Below are 15,774 nucleotides of genomic sequence, written 5' to 3'. Positions count from 1 at the left end.
ACTCAAAATTTTATTTGATTTTGTAGAAAGGTGCAACACAGATGACATCACGTTAAGTCTGATAAACCTAATATAAGTAAAAAAACAAAAAAACTGCACCCTTTCACAGCTAGCTTCATAGCTTGCAGGGTTATCTGGGCGTGCACCTCACTACTGCCACCTAGCCGTAGGAGAAAGTACACTGCTATGTATCACTAGATTGGGAAAAGGAGGCATTTCAGAATTTAAAGTTTGTTTTTGACTGAATGTACATCACTTTCTATGAGAAAGCAGAAAAGTAATAAGCTGAACTGTTGTGAGCCAAAGAGCACCTGAATGTAATTTTGGTTATTTACTGCTACCAAGAAAGACAAATAAACAACAAAATGTTGATGTAATGTAAATAAAGCCTGAGATTTATAGATGTGAGTAGTTTGATTTAGATCTTGGAATTTAGAGCTAGAATAATGTAATGGTTTATTTGATTTTCTGTTACAGATGAATTGTTTAAAGTTCACAAACTTAAGCCAAATCTGAAGTGGCGACAGGCTTTTGACAACTACTTAAAAACCGTGCCTCCATACTACTTATTAGTATGTATTTATGTGTATATATGTACTGTGCCAATGATTATTCTTGTTATAAAAAATGAATCAAAAGCTTTTCTCTTGCAACAGGATAGCTATATTTTCATTTTACAGATATTTGTGTTGTCACTGTCTTCTCAAGCCATGTATAAGAGTTTATAGATATGACAACACAAAAGCCGTTTTCTCAATTTTCTTTTTTTAACTGCCATAGTTATTCTTATAAAACTCATCATGATTTGCTTATTAAAATTAATCTTATGAAATTGTAAGTTGAGAATTTGAGAATAAATAGGTCTCAATTTGTGTGTTACATCCACCTCCCTTTTTAACTCTAGACATTGTCAATAGATTTTCCTCAGTAAACAAAATTCTAATGATATGGTAATTCTTAAGTACCTGTTAAATCTGTTCTAAATACATCATGAAATGGAAGCATTGGAACTGGGGGAAATCCAAAAAGACTAAAATGTTACTTGGACTCATTTTACTTTTAATAGTTTGAGAAAAGTATTTATGATACTTGTGAATTGATAATAAAGCCTGAGTCAAGATTATCAGTCCTTTCAAAGATTGAGGTTGTAATTAAATGCCAAGTTTCACAAAGCAAAAGGCAGAATCTTCCATGGGCTCAATGGTGTTACTAGAGGAGAAATTGGGGTGTGTTGGTATTTTATCATGGCAGGAATGGGATACACAACAAAACACAATTTGAAATAATTTTGTCAATTGGGGATTAAGACTGAAAGCAATTTACTTGTTTGAATTTGCTGTTACATGCTTTTCTTTTCCACTGTCTTCTGATTTTTTTTTTATGTTCTGCTACTTCTCTACTATTTTCATTGCCACTTTTTAATGTTCCATGTTTGGTTTTATGTGCAGCACCTTGACTTCTAAGAAATGAATCATGTCCCTTTGCCCCTTATAACTGAACTTTGAGTATTTTAAGATTTATTCTATTCTTACTGTTGTGTATTTTGTTTCCTTATAGCCATTAAAGAAAGCACTAAGGATGATGGGAGCTCCAAATCTGATATCAGATAATTTAGATTGTGGACTTAGTTACAGTGTTATCTCTTACCTTAAAAAACTCAGCCAACAGGTAGTATTGGTAAAAACAAACAAACAAAACTCCTTTGCCCTCAGAAGTGCATTTCCTTATTCTTTAGTGTAATTGTAATTTTTCAAATTCAATGTGTATATATCTCTACACTTTATGGATTAGTAATAATGTGATTCTCTATGACTTCTAGCTTCACCATTAAACTGCAGTTGAGGGTCTGTCAGTATCATTTGATACTGTGTCATCTCTCCTTCTGCCTGCAGTTTGCCCTGCCCACAACTGGCTGATATTTGTGGCCTAAAAGGGGCAGAGGCTTAATAGAATTCTCTCATGGGTCACATTTTTGTCTGTCCTCAACCTAGTTTCTCTTTAAATCCCTTTTGTAGGTCAGCAAACTGACCTACTAGCCTGGTATGATTAAAGGGCTTGTGTGAAATTTATTTTCAAGTACCAGTGAAAGACCTACATTCATATGCTAGCCCTTGGGTAAATAGATATTTGCTTTTCCCTGGGGGGTGGGAGGTGTTGCGACCAGTGTTTCCTCAACTTGGAGGGTAATAAGCCCCAAAGGGACCTGGAGAGTGAGGTTCGGCCTCCTCTCTTCTTGCCCTCATCTGTACCTTTATACCCCACCTCATTCACCATTATTCACCTTGTCCCTTGCCTGCCCCTCTCTATTAGTACCTCATCCTCCACCCACCCATCCATATCATACTTTTCACCTCTACCGAGCCCATTCTTGTAGGATGCAAATGTTTGGGAAACTACTACCATACAATTGTATTGTGTGACAAATTAATGCACCAACTTTATTCTTTTATACACAAATGTATTCATAGATAGGGAACAACAGTCGCATAAAATCAGTGACCATGGTATTTCAAGTTGGCTATGCTTAGAAATTTGGCCTTTAGGAAACCAAGAGTAGTAAAAGTGTTAGGTATTGCTAAAGGACCTAAAGGGCTCCACAGTTGGGACACTGATATACATTGCTGGGTGAAATCTTAAATAAGGTCTAGAGCTTACTAGCTCTCATTCACCTGGTATGCGTATATATGGGAAAAAAGTAAAGTCAAACCCAGATTTCAGATGGACCAAGCATCTCACTAATCCCTATTTTTCTCTACTTGTAGGGTTTTATTTTTGTAAAAGCTTTGATTTGATTATTTATTTGTCTATTGATTTATTATTTTTCTTTGATATTTACCTTAGGCCTTTAAGGCTGTGTCAGCAGGGTATGGCAACAGGAAGAAAAATGAGGAGAGTTGTAACAAAATGCAAGTTCTGAGATCTTCAGGGGCACATAACTTGTATGTTTTTTAATAAATGAGCTTTCAAGGTTGTTTAAAGAAACAAACCCCTTGTTTGCTCTTGTGTTGTATCTCATGGCTTAAGAATTGTTTAGAGCATACACACACACACACACAAGTCTATATATAATTCCAATAATTAGAGGAAATAAATATGTCTAACCAAACCATAAGAAATCAAAAATTATTTGGGGCTAAATGGATACTGGTGGAATTCCAGCCAAGAATCATTGCAAACATAATTTCTCTAATGATTAATTTATTAACTAATTTGATAGCCATGTCAGTAGTAATTCCTTGAACTATCTCAGATGTTTCTAAGATACAAAATTTGCCAACTACCCTGCTACAAAGTTAATTAATGTTATAAAAATGTCTATTAAGAGGATTTTTTGAAGTTAGTGAGAAACTTACAAAATATTTACATGGTAGTAGTCATAAAATTAAGCTTTATTTTTATGAATTTATATAGTCCAATAGTCAAAATCAACAGTTTAATATTTCAGATGGAATGTCAGTCTGAATTTTAACACTACTTTGCATGTATACATACAAAATAACCTGTATGTCTGGGTCCAAAATGAATATGTTGATTTAAGGTAGATTTTACAGTAACAAAATGTGCTTTTAAATATCTATGAATGAAATTCTTATCTACATTTTCCATTCTCTTCATGTACCAATCACAGTTTTAACACTGGACAAGAGAAATTTGTGTAAAATCTACTTGTCTTTTCAGCCCCTTTTGTGTTTGCTGTGGTAGTACAGAGAATTCTAGGAAAATGCATAATATGTATTTCTATGATTAACAAGTGAAAATTGTTCTAAAAGTATTATTTTTATTAAAAAATAAAATGACAACGATGTGACAAGATACTCTCATAACATACTGTATACTTTCATTTTAGACCAAACTAGAGTCAGAACGAATTCTAGCATCAATGGGGAAGAAACCTCCCCAGGAAATTGGTATCAAAGTGAAAAATCAATCTGGAGTTGGTGTTCCTTTGGCTCAAAGTAAAAATTTTAGAAAACTATTGAAAGAAATCACAGGGGAAACTGTACTGAAACTGACAGAATTGAATCCCAAAGAATTGGCCGGTTTCCAAGTAGGGCTCTTAAACAAGGTAAATTATATCATAAAGGGGCTGTATTTGTTTGAACTTATCTGATGCATTTGTATTACTTACATTCTTCAATTTTGAAATAATGATAAGCTTATTTTGGAGTTAAAGGTATTAAAGGAGCCATTTTGGAATTTTCCTGCCAGCATGACAACATACAACTAAATGTACAAGATATGGTTGGGGATGACATTCATGAACGGCAAAGGGGAGGGGGAGCTGCGTGGTGAGGGAGGACCTCCAGGCTGCAGTGTTCCCCTAGCGCATGTGAGAGGAGGAAGGCCAGAGCTGCAGAGGCTCAGCCATTGGCGCAGCTTGGAGCAAGTTGAGGCCAGGCCCACGGGCACCTCTCGCACCAACCTTCCTCCTGGAGGAGATAGATCCACGTAGGCAATGCCGGCTGGGGCCTACCACCTGCTCGTCTCAGTCCAGGCACAGGCAGCCTGGGAGGATGGGTCCCAGGTTAGGGCTACAGGACATCCCTATGGCACTGATCAGACTCTCAGCCAGCTGTGCTCGGTGAAGGGTCACCATCGCTCTCCTGTAGATCCATCTCAGCAGCCCACCTCCATGGCTGCCAGAAGACTAAATCTAGGTGACAAGCAGTGCAAGACCACCACACGTATAAATCTCGGGATTCCAAGTTGCAAATATCCTTCTAGAAAAACTGTCCCCAGTGCCTTTAACAACTTGTGGATGTGTGTTAGAATTCAGAGCAATGAATAGAAATTTCACTTTTGGAAAATTCTGCTGTTGATAGTTGTATTAAGTATTGCTCTTTTGATCAAAATACATTATATACATTTATGAAAATAAAAACTCCAAAGTAAAGAAAGGAAAGAAAAACATCACTCACTTCAATAAGATTTTAAGAAGTCTTGAGAGTAATTGAAATGGTTTATTTCATTTCAAATAGGATTTGAAACCTCAGACATACAGAAATGCATATGATATTCCACGTAGAAGTCTCTTAGACCAGTTAACCAGAATGAGATCCAATCTGCTGAAAACACACAAATTTATTGTTGGACAAGATCAAGGTAAATGAGCAATGGAGTACTTTTCACCAGGAAAATGGCAAGCATGGCTTACAAGAAAATGCTCGTTGCATAATGAGTTGGTTATATTATAATATTCTAATGTTCAGAATGCCTGTTTTCATTGGATCCCCATGTCTTCTTGGTCTCACTTATTTTTCTCAAGTTTTAAGGCAATTGTGCATGAATCAGCAAATACAACACACACCAGAGAGTTGTACTTTAGTGAATTTTAAAAATATATTTTTATGGATTTGTGTGTGTGTGTGTGTGTGTGTGTGTGTGTGTGTGTGTGTGTAACCTAGGGATTGAACTCAGGGGCTGTACACTGTCATTGAGCCATTTTGGCTGTAGACTAGCACTCAACCACTTGAGCCATAGCTCTACTTCCAGCTTTTTGGTGCTTAATTGGAGATAAGTCTCATGGACTTTCCTGAACCAGCTGATTTTGAACCAAGATTTTCAGTTTTCAGTCTCCTGAATAGCTAGGATTACAGGAAGGAGCTACTGGTGCCTGGCTTTTCTATTGTTATTGTTGTTTAACAAACAATACTTTAATGAATTTCTTGATTGTATATACTCTATCTATCTATCTATCTATCTATCTATCTATCTATCTATCTATCTATCTATCTTTCTATTTTAAGAGTATTTCTGAGAAATAAAACTTTTTTTCTGTTTTGGTCCTGTGGCTTGAACTCAGGGCCTGGATGCTGTTCCTGAGGATTTTTTTTTTATTCGCTCAAGGTTAGCATTCCACCACTTGAGTCACAGCTCCATTTCTTGCCTTTTTTGGTAGTTAATTGGAGGTAAGAATCACAGATTTTCTTGCTCTGACTGTCTTCAAACCAAGATCCTCAAATCTCACACTCCTGAGTTATGTACTTGAAAACTTTTTTTATGTCTATCAGTACTGAGGCTTGAAGTTTTCTTTCTTGAGCCATGCCTTTCTTGAGCCACTTCTGACTTTTTTGCTGCCTAGGCTGGCTTCAGATTGCAATTCTCAGATCTCAGCTTCCTCAGTGGCTAGGATTATAGGCATGAGCCACTGGAACCTGGATGAGAACTTTTTAGGACACCAGTTACCTAACAAAAGCTACATCAGTTTATACTCTGTACTCATTAAACTGTTTTTGGTGCCAGTGATGGGAAAGTTGGCCCAAAGCAAGGACAAAAAAATAAGTTGACCTTGTGCCAAAAGGTCCAGAAGGCAGGTGATTTGGCTTTCAGCATACATCTGTTTCATGCAATCTGGAAACTTCTAAGAAACCCAGAAACATCAGAAGACAATTTCACTGTTCTCTTAAAGGGACTCACTATTTCCTGATTTTCTAGCCACTCCAAGTGGCTAGAATTTGGAGGGTCATCTGATTAGCAGATCTGGAGGTTGGATATAGAAGAAAGGATATAGTATGTATTGGTGCTGCATTGCAGAGTTCAACCCCAAGTCTGTCTGTTGTATTGGAGTTATGGTCTCTGTGCAACCCAGAAAGGCCTTTTACACTTGATCTTCCTGTGTCAGACACCAGATTCCTAGGGTTACAGGAGTGCCACCACAGCCTCTATTTTAGTTCTTTTTAAAATTGGCTAATATTAGTTATACTGAGGATAGAGAGATGATGGGGAGTGAGGAGATGACTTCATTGTTATATCTCTATACATCTTTATATTGTAGGCCCATGGATTTCATCTCCTTGTACTTCAGTTCTAATAAGCCTCTAACAGCCCCAGGGGATACTGTTTCTATATCCACTTTATACCCACTGAAACTATGAGTGAGCATTTTATTAGTTTGCCCACATTCAGCCAATTGGAAAATGACAGAAACTAGGTCAGATTTCTGAACCTACACAACCAGACACTATACTACACAGCCTACTTGGGGAAGATTAATAGAGAATATTTCATTTATATGGAAGTTAGATAAGCCAGATAATATCCAGGAGAATTATAACTACAATTTCTCTTTACTGAATTTTGTTAATTTTTAATGGGATCACCTAGTCACTAAAATTAGACAATTTTAGCCTGGCTGGTTCTCTTGATGCATAGATTGTCTTTTAAAGGAACAAATCCTACATACTTAATCAAATTCTCAGAGTTGAAGACCCACTAACAAAGGTTTCCTCTCTGCATGATAGGCAAACACTATGGAACCTAGGCTCTTATTGATACTCAATTCTAAATACTGGATTTGAAATTTTAGACTATTTGTAGCCATGATACACATTGCTAAGCCAGATGATGACCATGTTCTCTCAAGAGGACCAAATACTTAAACTGAACAACATCAATTTCTTTGCTGGTGATTTTTACAGATTCCCTTCATAGTGTTCCAATTGCACAAATGGGTAACTATCAAGAATATCTAAAGATGTTGGCTTCTCCACTACGAGAGATTGATTCAGATCAACCAAAAAGACAACATACGTTTGGCAATCCATTTAAACAAGATAAGAAGGTAGGATACTTATGTCTATGTCTTCCTAAATGATGATGTTCTTGCTATAAATTCTCTTTTGTGAGGATGAATACAAATAATAAGCAAATATAACACTAAGTCTCTTTGTGGATGGGAAATGAGAGCTTCCTGATACAAGACTGTGTTAGTTGAATAAAATAATAACTTCTATTTATTGAGTGCCTGATAGGAACTGGTGTTTGGTGAGTTTTTTGTTGTTGTTGTTGTGTTGTTTCTTCTTTTGTTTTAGGTTTGGTTTTATGTGGTACTGGGATTTAAATTTAGGGCCTCATGCTTGTAAGGCAAGTGACCTATACCCTGAGCCACACCCTAGCCCTCTAATTTATCAGTTAGAGTCTTGCACTGTTTTGCTAATCCTGGGGCTTGAACTCCAAGCCCAGGCACTGTCCATGAGCCTCTTGGTGCTCAAGACTAGCTCTCAACCACTTGAGCCACAGCACCACTTCTGGATTTTTCTGAGTTTATAGGAGATAAAAGTCTCATAGTCTTTCCTGCTTGGGCTGGCTTTGTACCACAATCGTCAGATGTCAGCCTCCTCAGTAACTAGGATTGCAGGAATGAGCCACCGGTACCCAGCTGACTGTTGTATTTTTAATCCAGATGAAAGACCTTGCCTTTTGGTTGAGATTAGATCTCATTGGTTATTTTTCCTGGACTAGTTTTGAACTGTAATCCTCCCAATCTCTGCTTCCTTAGTACCTTGGATTATAGGCATGAAACACTGTGTCTGACGGAGATTGTATTTTCAGTGATTATATTTTTTATTTACAATAGTTTCTGCAAGGCTTAAAGTGGTCAAATGTTGAAACACTTTGACATAACTGATAGAGCCAAGACCTGAACCCACATCTTCCTGGTTCTACAATCTATATGCATTCCCACCACTATACACTAATTCCTTTAATATGTAGATCACCAGTTATTTCCTGTTTCCATTAGTCAGGTCGGTAGTGCTGTTAAGATAGTGATGATGTGCCTCTTAAAATGTGAAGTACAAGTTAATCTCACTTTTTTCAATTATCCAACCAGAGATCTAAATATGATATATGTGTTTGTATGTGTGTGTGTGTTTTATTCTGACCACCATTTAAGCATGAAAAGTCATAAGCCATGCAATATCTTCTTCATAACAAAAGAGCTCAAAAGTATACCAACTCACTCTAGTCCTCAAATAATTTGAGTTTTTTGTCTTTCTGAGCTTTATTTCTTCATATGTAACAATAAATAATTATACCTGACAGAGCTTTGTGGATTATCAAGCTAGTGCTGTTACATTGCTTGGAATATTACTGAGAATGTAGTAAATGCTCAATGAAAATATTTTTGCCTTTTCTCTATGGCTAATGTTGAAGAAATCCTTAGAAAAGTCACTTACCATGATTTTGATCAAGCATTCTTTGATTATCCTGAGATGAGAACAGCTTTTAGCCAACTTTATTTACTCTTGGCTCCCATCTTTTATATACTCCCCAAAATAAAAATCATTCTCACTCCCTCATTCATATCAGTATTTGAGGTGTAAGGGAATTACATTTTCCATTTGCCTGCCATTCATCATCTACATTTAGTATTCTGCACAGTAATAATGATGTTTCTTAATAATGAATTTAAAGCACAAAAGCACCACAAGGAGAACATCTTTCCTTTACTAAGGGCTAATGCAAACTAGATTAAACTTCTCCAAAAATGTGACTGTAGGTTTATCCCATTTGGGCTGATTAGAGCTTCTCATTCCTTGGACTTTCTGATTAACCATTATTAGTACAATTGGCTTTTGACAGGTCAAACTTCCTCCTTGCTAACTTCCTTCTTCTTCCTTCAGACTGGATTAAAATTAAGTTGCATTTTCGGATTGTTGAGCATTGGCTAATGATTAGAACATATCTTAGTGATATAATGTATGGTTATTGGTTCGTGTGAAGAGTATCATTTTTTGATAATTGAATTTGTGTTTACTGGAATATGTTAATTGATTTTTTTAGGGAATGATGGTTGATGAAGCAGATGAGTTTGTAGCAGGGCCACAAAACAAAGTGAAACGGCCTGGAGAATTCAGCAATCTTGTGTCACCCAAGAGAAGGAGGAATATGTCCCTGCTGTGGAGACCACATGCACCACCTATTGTAACTAACCATGATGACGGAAAGGGACCACTCTCAGCCTCGTGTTTCTCATCTTATACAAACTTCAAAAAACCCACTGTTATATATCCAGGTATAGAGTAGTAGTTGAAATACCCTTATCGTTCCTAGAAGACTAAGATACCAGTTTTATTCTTCTTTGTATTTTTTTTGTCTTCAGTTTCTGTTCATTAAGTAGAATGTTATGAAACTGTGTAGGTGGTTAATACAACAGGCTCCATCAGGAACAGACTGTGCTTCAAGAATCTCAGTTTAAGCCAGTCACTAATGGCTCAAGCCTATAATCCTAGCTACTCAGGAAGATGAGATCTGAGGATCATGGTTTGAAGCCAGCCCCGCAGGAAAGTATGTGAGACATTTATCTCCAGTAAACTATTCACAAAAGGCTGGAAGTGGTGCTGTGGCTCAAGTGGCAGAGCACTAGCCTTTAGCACAAAGAAGCTCAGGAAAAGCACCCAGGCCCTGAATTCAAGCCCCAAGATTGACAAAAATATTTGAAAGAGCCAGGCACTGGTGGCTCACGCCTGTAATCCAAGCTACTCAAAAGGCTGAGATCTAAGGATCGTGGCTCAAAGCTAGCCTTGGCTAGAAAGTCCATGAGACTCATCTCCAATTAACCACCAGAAAACCAGAAGTGGCTCAAGTAGTAGAACACTTGCCTTCAGCTAAAATGCTCAGAGACAGCGCCCAGGCCCAGAATTCAAGCCCCACAACCAACCAAAACAAAAAAAGTGGAAAAAAACTCAGTTTATATGAAGGGGAAAAAGTATCAACATTACATAGTAAGCACACTGTAATCACATAGTAATTAGTAATAGTACCTGATATAATAACACAATGAAGACTTGTGAGTGTGTTGGTTGCAATCATTTGGAGTTGGAGAGTTAGGAAGATAAAGTAGGATTCTTTTTTTTTCTTTTGTCGGCTATGGGGCTTGAACTCTGGGCCTGGGTGCTGTCCCTGAGCATTTCAGCTGAAGGCAAGTGTTCAGCTCAAGGTCAACACTTTACCACTTGAGCCACAGCACCACTTCTGGTTTTCTGGTGGTTTATTGAAGATAAGAGTCTCCTAGACTTTTCTGCCCAGGCTGGCTTTGAACTGCAATCCTTAGATCTCAGCCTTCTGAGTAGCTAGGATTATAGACATGAGCCATTGGCACCCAGGGATAAAGCAGGATTCTGAGGTGATAAAACTAGGTGGGCTAACTAAAAGGCTGGATCAATTCTTATTCACTGTGCCTCCTATTCATGCTCTAACACAGTCTAGGCTGATGTCTGTTTTCTTATTCCCACCCAAACCATTCTTAATATCATCAATGTTTGCTGCACATGGATATTCCTTCTCAACAGCACTTGGCACACTTGTTTGTTCCTTCCTCTGTAGAAACCTCTGGTCCTTATATATGTAGTTCCTTTTTCCCTTTAATAATGACTCCTTCGTGTTTTCTCCCTTTTCTTTTTGTTTGTTTTATTTTTTGTTTTTGTCAGTTGTGGGCCTGAACTCTGGGCCTGGGCACTGTCCCTCAGCTCTTCAACTCAAGGCTAGCGCTCTACCACTTGAGCCACAGCACCACTTCTGACTTTTTCTGCTTATGTGGTGCTGAGGAATCCAACCCAGGGCCTCATGCATGCAAGCCAAGAACTCTATCACTGAGCCACCTTCCCAGCCCATGTTTTCTCCCTTTTCTTTCTCACATTTAGATATTGTAGGTGTCCAAAGTTCAACATCAGGACATCCAGTCCTCCCTGTACCATCTCCCTAAGTCATCCCATGTAGGTTTTAAATTTGATTGGTTTCAACAACTCCCACCTCTAGACTGAATAGCATTTCCACTTAAGTATCTAATTCACTTATAAACCTCAATAGGTTTCATGTGCTCCAACAAAATTCCCATCCTTACACCTCCCCAAAACAACTCTGCCCACATCTTTCTGCAGGCCATTAATAACATCATCCAGTGATGTACTGGGAAAGCTATGGCAGTGGGTGGGTAGGTAATATAGAACTCCAGATACAATGTTTGCAGATTCCCATAGTGTAAATAATACTAATATTACTGACACCAAGCTATCTGAGATACCTGAATCATAGTGAGAATTGGGCAAATCCACTCTTCAGAGCAAGTAGTGTACTAGTTCTTGCATTCCCACACTAGTAGTGTAGTACTTTCTGCACACCCATACTAGAAGTATACTAGTTCCTGCACAGTTGACCAATCCCAAGAGTAGGTATGATTTTTCTTTTATTCTTTTCTTAATTACATCCATTTAAACTTAACATTTAGTATAATCCCTGTATTTCACTCGTTCTCTCCATCCTTTCACACCGTGTTGCCATGATCTCTCATGTACAAACCATGAGAGCTTCTTTTCTGATCACTTCTTGCTCCTAACTCAATTTTTGCTCTGTGAGCAATGATGAGGTCAGTAGGAAAATGAGATCATGCCATGTCCTTGACCTGCTAAAAACCATCCTTCATGTTCCTAAGCACTCAGAGCACCACCTGCATCCCCATGGTTGTCCACCAGTTAGGTACCTTCTAGTCACACATCATGGTCTTTACAGTAAACCCTGGAAACCTCCTTTGCCTCTGACCTTCATTGTGTAGTCCCTGATTCTTTCCACTGTGGTTGCTGTCTTGATCCCACCACATCCTGGCACTCTCCCTTTGCGTGCACTCAAGCCAGTTCTGTCGCCTCCTTAGATTCTGATTGAGCGAATTCCTCCTAGAAGGGCTTACCACCACCTGGAAAATTGGACATTCTACTGCTCCTTCTTACATACCTGCCTCTTCACCAATACAAGTCTAGTTGTGAGTGTGCTGCTGCCCATTCTGCACTTCCAGTGTGATCTCCCACACATGACTATGTAAGCTGCAGTAGTGGTTCCTGTCTGTCTTGCTCACTGCCAATTGCCAGCTTCCGGCCTTGTGCTGGCATAGCAAGCATGAGTAAATAATGTAGAAGTGTCAGACTTGGAGTGAAAAGTGCTCTACTTGGTATCATACATAGCAATATATGGTGATGATGTGGAAATTACAGAGGTTTCCATCCCATTGGGTTCCTGTGTTTTCTCAGAATACTTGGTGGAGACAAGAAATTGAATGTCATATACAAAAATCTATCTGGCTTCAAGCTCAGTAAAACATGGTAGTTTGTATGTGACTATAAGAAATCATGACATCAAGTGAAACTTGCTAAGCAAAGCAAGGTGACAGTAAACCACGAGTGTACTGTGGGAAAGATGAGCTAATTCACAAACCTAGTTATAATGTACTTGTAGAAGGAACTAAGAATGGCAATCTCATTGTAGATGACCAAAAAGCCACAATAGCATCTACTTTGGAAACTGTGTAAATGTTTCTCAGTTGTGCTGTCATCGTGATTTCTTTATGTTTTAATAAGTGACAAGAGGGAAGAAGGTGGTCTTGTGTTATCTTCCTATTTTAGTTTGAGAAGTCTCATCTCTGCCTGGTTCATTTTTCTGTATTATGAAATAAGTAATTTCCTCAAGACTTGAGGAGCACCGTATGTACCTGTGGGTTGACATAATGCACCTGCCTCACAGCTGCCTTTTACTTTGCTTTTCAGATGCCAGTGTTATTCCTGATGTATGTGAGGAGAAGATGGAAAATGGGCAAAGTCCATTGGATGGCTTGTCAAAGTCTATTCCACTAGAACTTAAGAATGTGGCAGAAGATGGTATTTTATCGAATCATTTGGATTCTCTGTCTGATGATTTGATTGGTCTTGGGAAAAATGAGCTAATTCACAAACCTAGCAATAATGTACTTGTAGAAGGAACCAAGAATGGCAATCTCATTGTAGATGACCGAAAGCCCACAATAGCATCTACTTTGGAAACTATGTCAAATTCATTGCAGATCACTCCTGCAATGGCACAAGGAATCAACGCTGATATCAGACATCAATTAATGAAGGAAGTTCGAAAGTTTGGACGAAGTAAGTAGTAAAGACCCGCCTCCCAATAATATAATGGGAAGTCACTCTCATTCTATGATTCCGAATAGATTTAAATCTGTCACTTGTGTATTTTTAGCAGTATTTTTATTTTTATAGTTGAAAGCAGGTCCTTTGCCTTTAGTTAATGTGATAAAATTATATTTCCCTTCCTTTGTGCTTCAATATTCTTTTGTTGCTACAAGAAATTATTCCAATATTTGTAGTTTGAAAGAACACTAACTTATTATTTAAAAATGTCTTCAGAGTATGAAAGAATTTTCACTTTGCTTGAACAAGTACAAGGACCTCTGGAGATGAAGAGACAGTTTGTTGAATTTGCAATCAAGGAAGCTTCAAGGTGGGTGTTCCCCAAGATTTGTTTTATTTTGTTTCAGCAGTAGGACCCAACACCAGAGAAAGAAGGATAGACTATGCCTTCATTTTCTCGAGCTGTGGTCCTTGCTCATAGTTAAGGCTGTTTCTAGAGGGCTTTAGATTGAAAGAATAGATGAGTTGAATTCAGATAATATCAATCCTAGACTAATGGACCTCACTTACACTCATAGTATTTACTAAACCATTTCTACCCAGGAGGACAAACTTCTAGATCCATTTAGATAGTATGCTCTGCTTTCATATCCTGCCCACTTTCTTTTACCTTTTAAGTGCTCTAAGTATCTTTTGGTTAATAAACTTTCTCTTTATTTTCAGATTTAAAAAACGAGTCTTAATTCAGTACCTTGAGAAGGTATTGGAAAAAATAGATTCCTATAACTTTATCAGCAATGTGAATCACATCAGCAGAAGATGATTGTGTGAATGTAAAGACCAGTGAGAAAAATGACAACTGTTCTGTACTGTAGGATGAAAAAGGATGTTTCGGAGCCTCTGAAATACGTTCATCAAGCGAATGGGAATGGCCTTCCAGAAACCAGGAGAAAGCATTAGAGCTTCTTGTTATATATGGCTATCCAGTAGTAAAAGTTGGGCTCTGCCTTAAGAATTGTTAAGCATTAATTTTTGGTTTTGTCATTTCTTTTTCTAATTGAGGAAAGTGATGTTAATTAATTCAGTAGGCTAAATCCATAAAACGTTGCTGCCCCTACTGTAAGTAATAAGGGTTCACATATTCAAACTTCACCATTCTGGGCATTTTCAAAGTGACTAGGGCTACCTGTAAGTGGAGCCTACTTGGTTTTATGTCCTCTAGAGTGAACATATAGAATCAAAGTTGAAATCTCATGTGCTGAACAAAATTTTCAATGATTCCTTATTGTGCCTTTTAAACCATGCAATATTCAGGATAGTTTGAATCAAAAAATAAAAAGCTGCTATTTAGGTAACTTATTTCTCTCTGGGAATGGGCAGGGAGACTCTACCTCCAATTCTCTTCATTTTGTCTAGAGATATTACAAAGTGCACCTGAGGCTATTTTAACCTCTGACATTTGTTCTTGCCTATGACAACAGGGAATGTTCAGGTGGACTTATGCATTCTGTGCTTTGGAAGCACTTAAAATATGTATATTTCCTTTAATGTTTATATGAAAATTTATATAGAGCAGTGTTGTTATGTTTATATTAATTTGTAAAAATGTAAGCATTCGAAGAGATTTTGACTTCACATATATGAAATAAATAATTTTATTGATTTTTATAAGTTGATTTATGATAGAGAAATCTCTAGTTGTGTGTCTTGTGATTTGTCATTCCTTTCAGAAAAAAATGATATTAAAATAAGGAGCTAAACAGTATTCATAGGACTGTGTGATGTTAGTGGAAAGGACTGTGGGTGTTAGTCCTTCACAAAAATGCTAAAGTCCCTTTAAGTATATATAGCATAACCAGGTGCCTGTGGCTCACACTATAATCCTACCTACCTACTCAGGAGTCCAAGATCTGAAAGCCATAATCTTTCACCTCTGTCTAAACGATGTACTCAGTACCAGCAGGAAATGAGTAGCTAGGATTACAGGCATGGTCTAGTAGTGCCTTACTAAAATTCTACATATAGAAAACATGAGATATAATATCTCTTTTGTGGTAATACTTGGATTTGAACTCATGGTCCTGTGATTGGTAAGCATGTA

At 37.6% G+C, this 15,774-nt stretch overlaps 1 protein-coding gene across 4 annotated transcripts in view; it reads left to right on the top strand.

Annotated features, from left to right (window-relative positions):
- The window catches only part of Sage1 (sarcoma antigen 1), a 53,742-nt gene extending 38,393 nt beyond the window's left edge, over positions 1-15,349 (top strand). For 3 of the 4 annotated variants that reach the window (XM_013018150.1, XM_013018149.1, XM_013018148.1), the window contains 9 exons: positions 478-572; positions 1,558-1,668; positions 3,848-4,066; positions 4,980-5,103; positions 7,419-7,561; positions 9,565-9,796; positions 13,314-13,685; positions 13,950-14,043; positions 14,397-15,349. In XM_013018150.1, coding sequence (XP_012873604.1) covers positions 478-572; positions 1,558-1,668; positions 3,848-4,066; positions 4,980-5,103; positions 7,419-7,561; positions 9,565-9,796; positions 13,314-13,685; positions 13,950-14,043; positions 14,397-14,496 — 1,490 coding nt within the window. In that variant the 3' untranslated portion in view covers positions 14,497-15,349. The remainder of the gene's footprint in view (positions 1-477; positions 573-1,557; positions 1,669-3,847; positions 4,067-4,979; positions 5,104-7,418; positions 7,562-9,564; positions 9,797-13,313; positions 13,686-13,949; positions 14,044-14,396) is intronic. The other variant, XM_013018152.1, reaches the window with a different exon arrangement.
- Positions 15,350-15,774: the final 425 nt, after the last annotated feature.

Source organism: Dipodomys ordii, unplaced genomic scaffold (genome assembly GCF_000151885.1).
Source record: "Dipodomys ordii isolate 6190 unplaced genomic scaffold, Dord_2.0 Scaffold38, whole genome shotgun sequence".
NCBI lineage: Eukaryota > Metazoa > Chordata > Mammalia > Rodentia > Heteromyidae > Dipodomys > Dipodomys ordii.
This window is presented reverse-complemented; position numbering and strand designations above follow the sequence as displayed.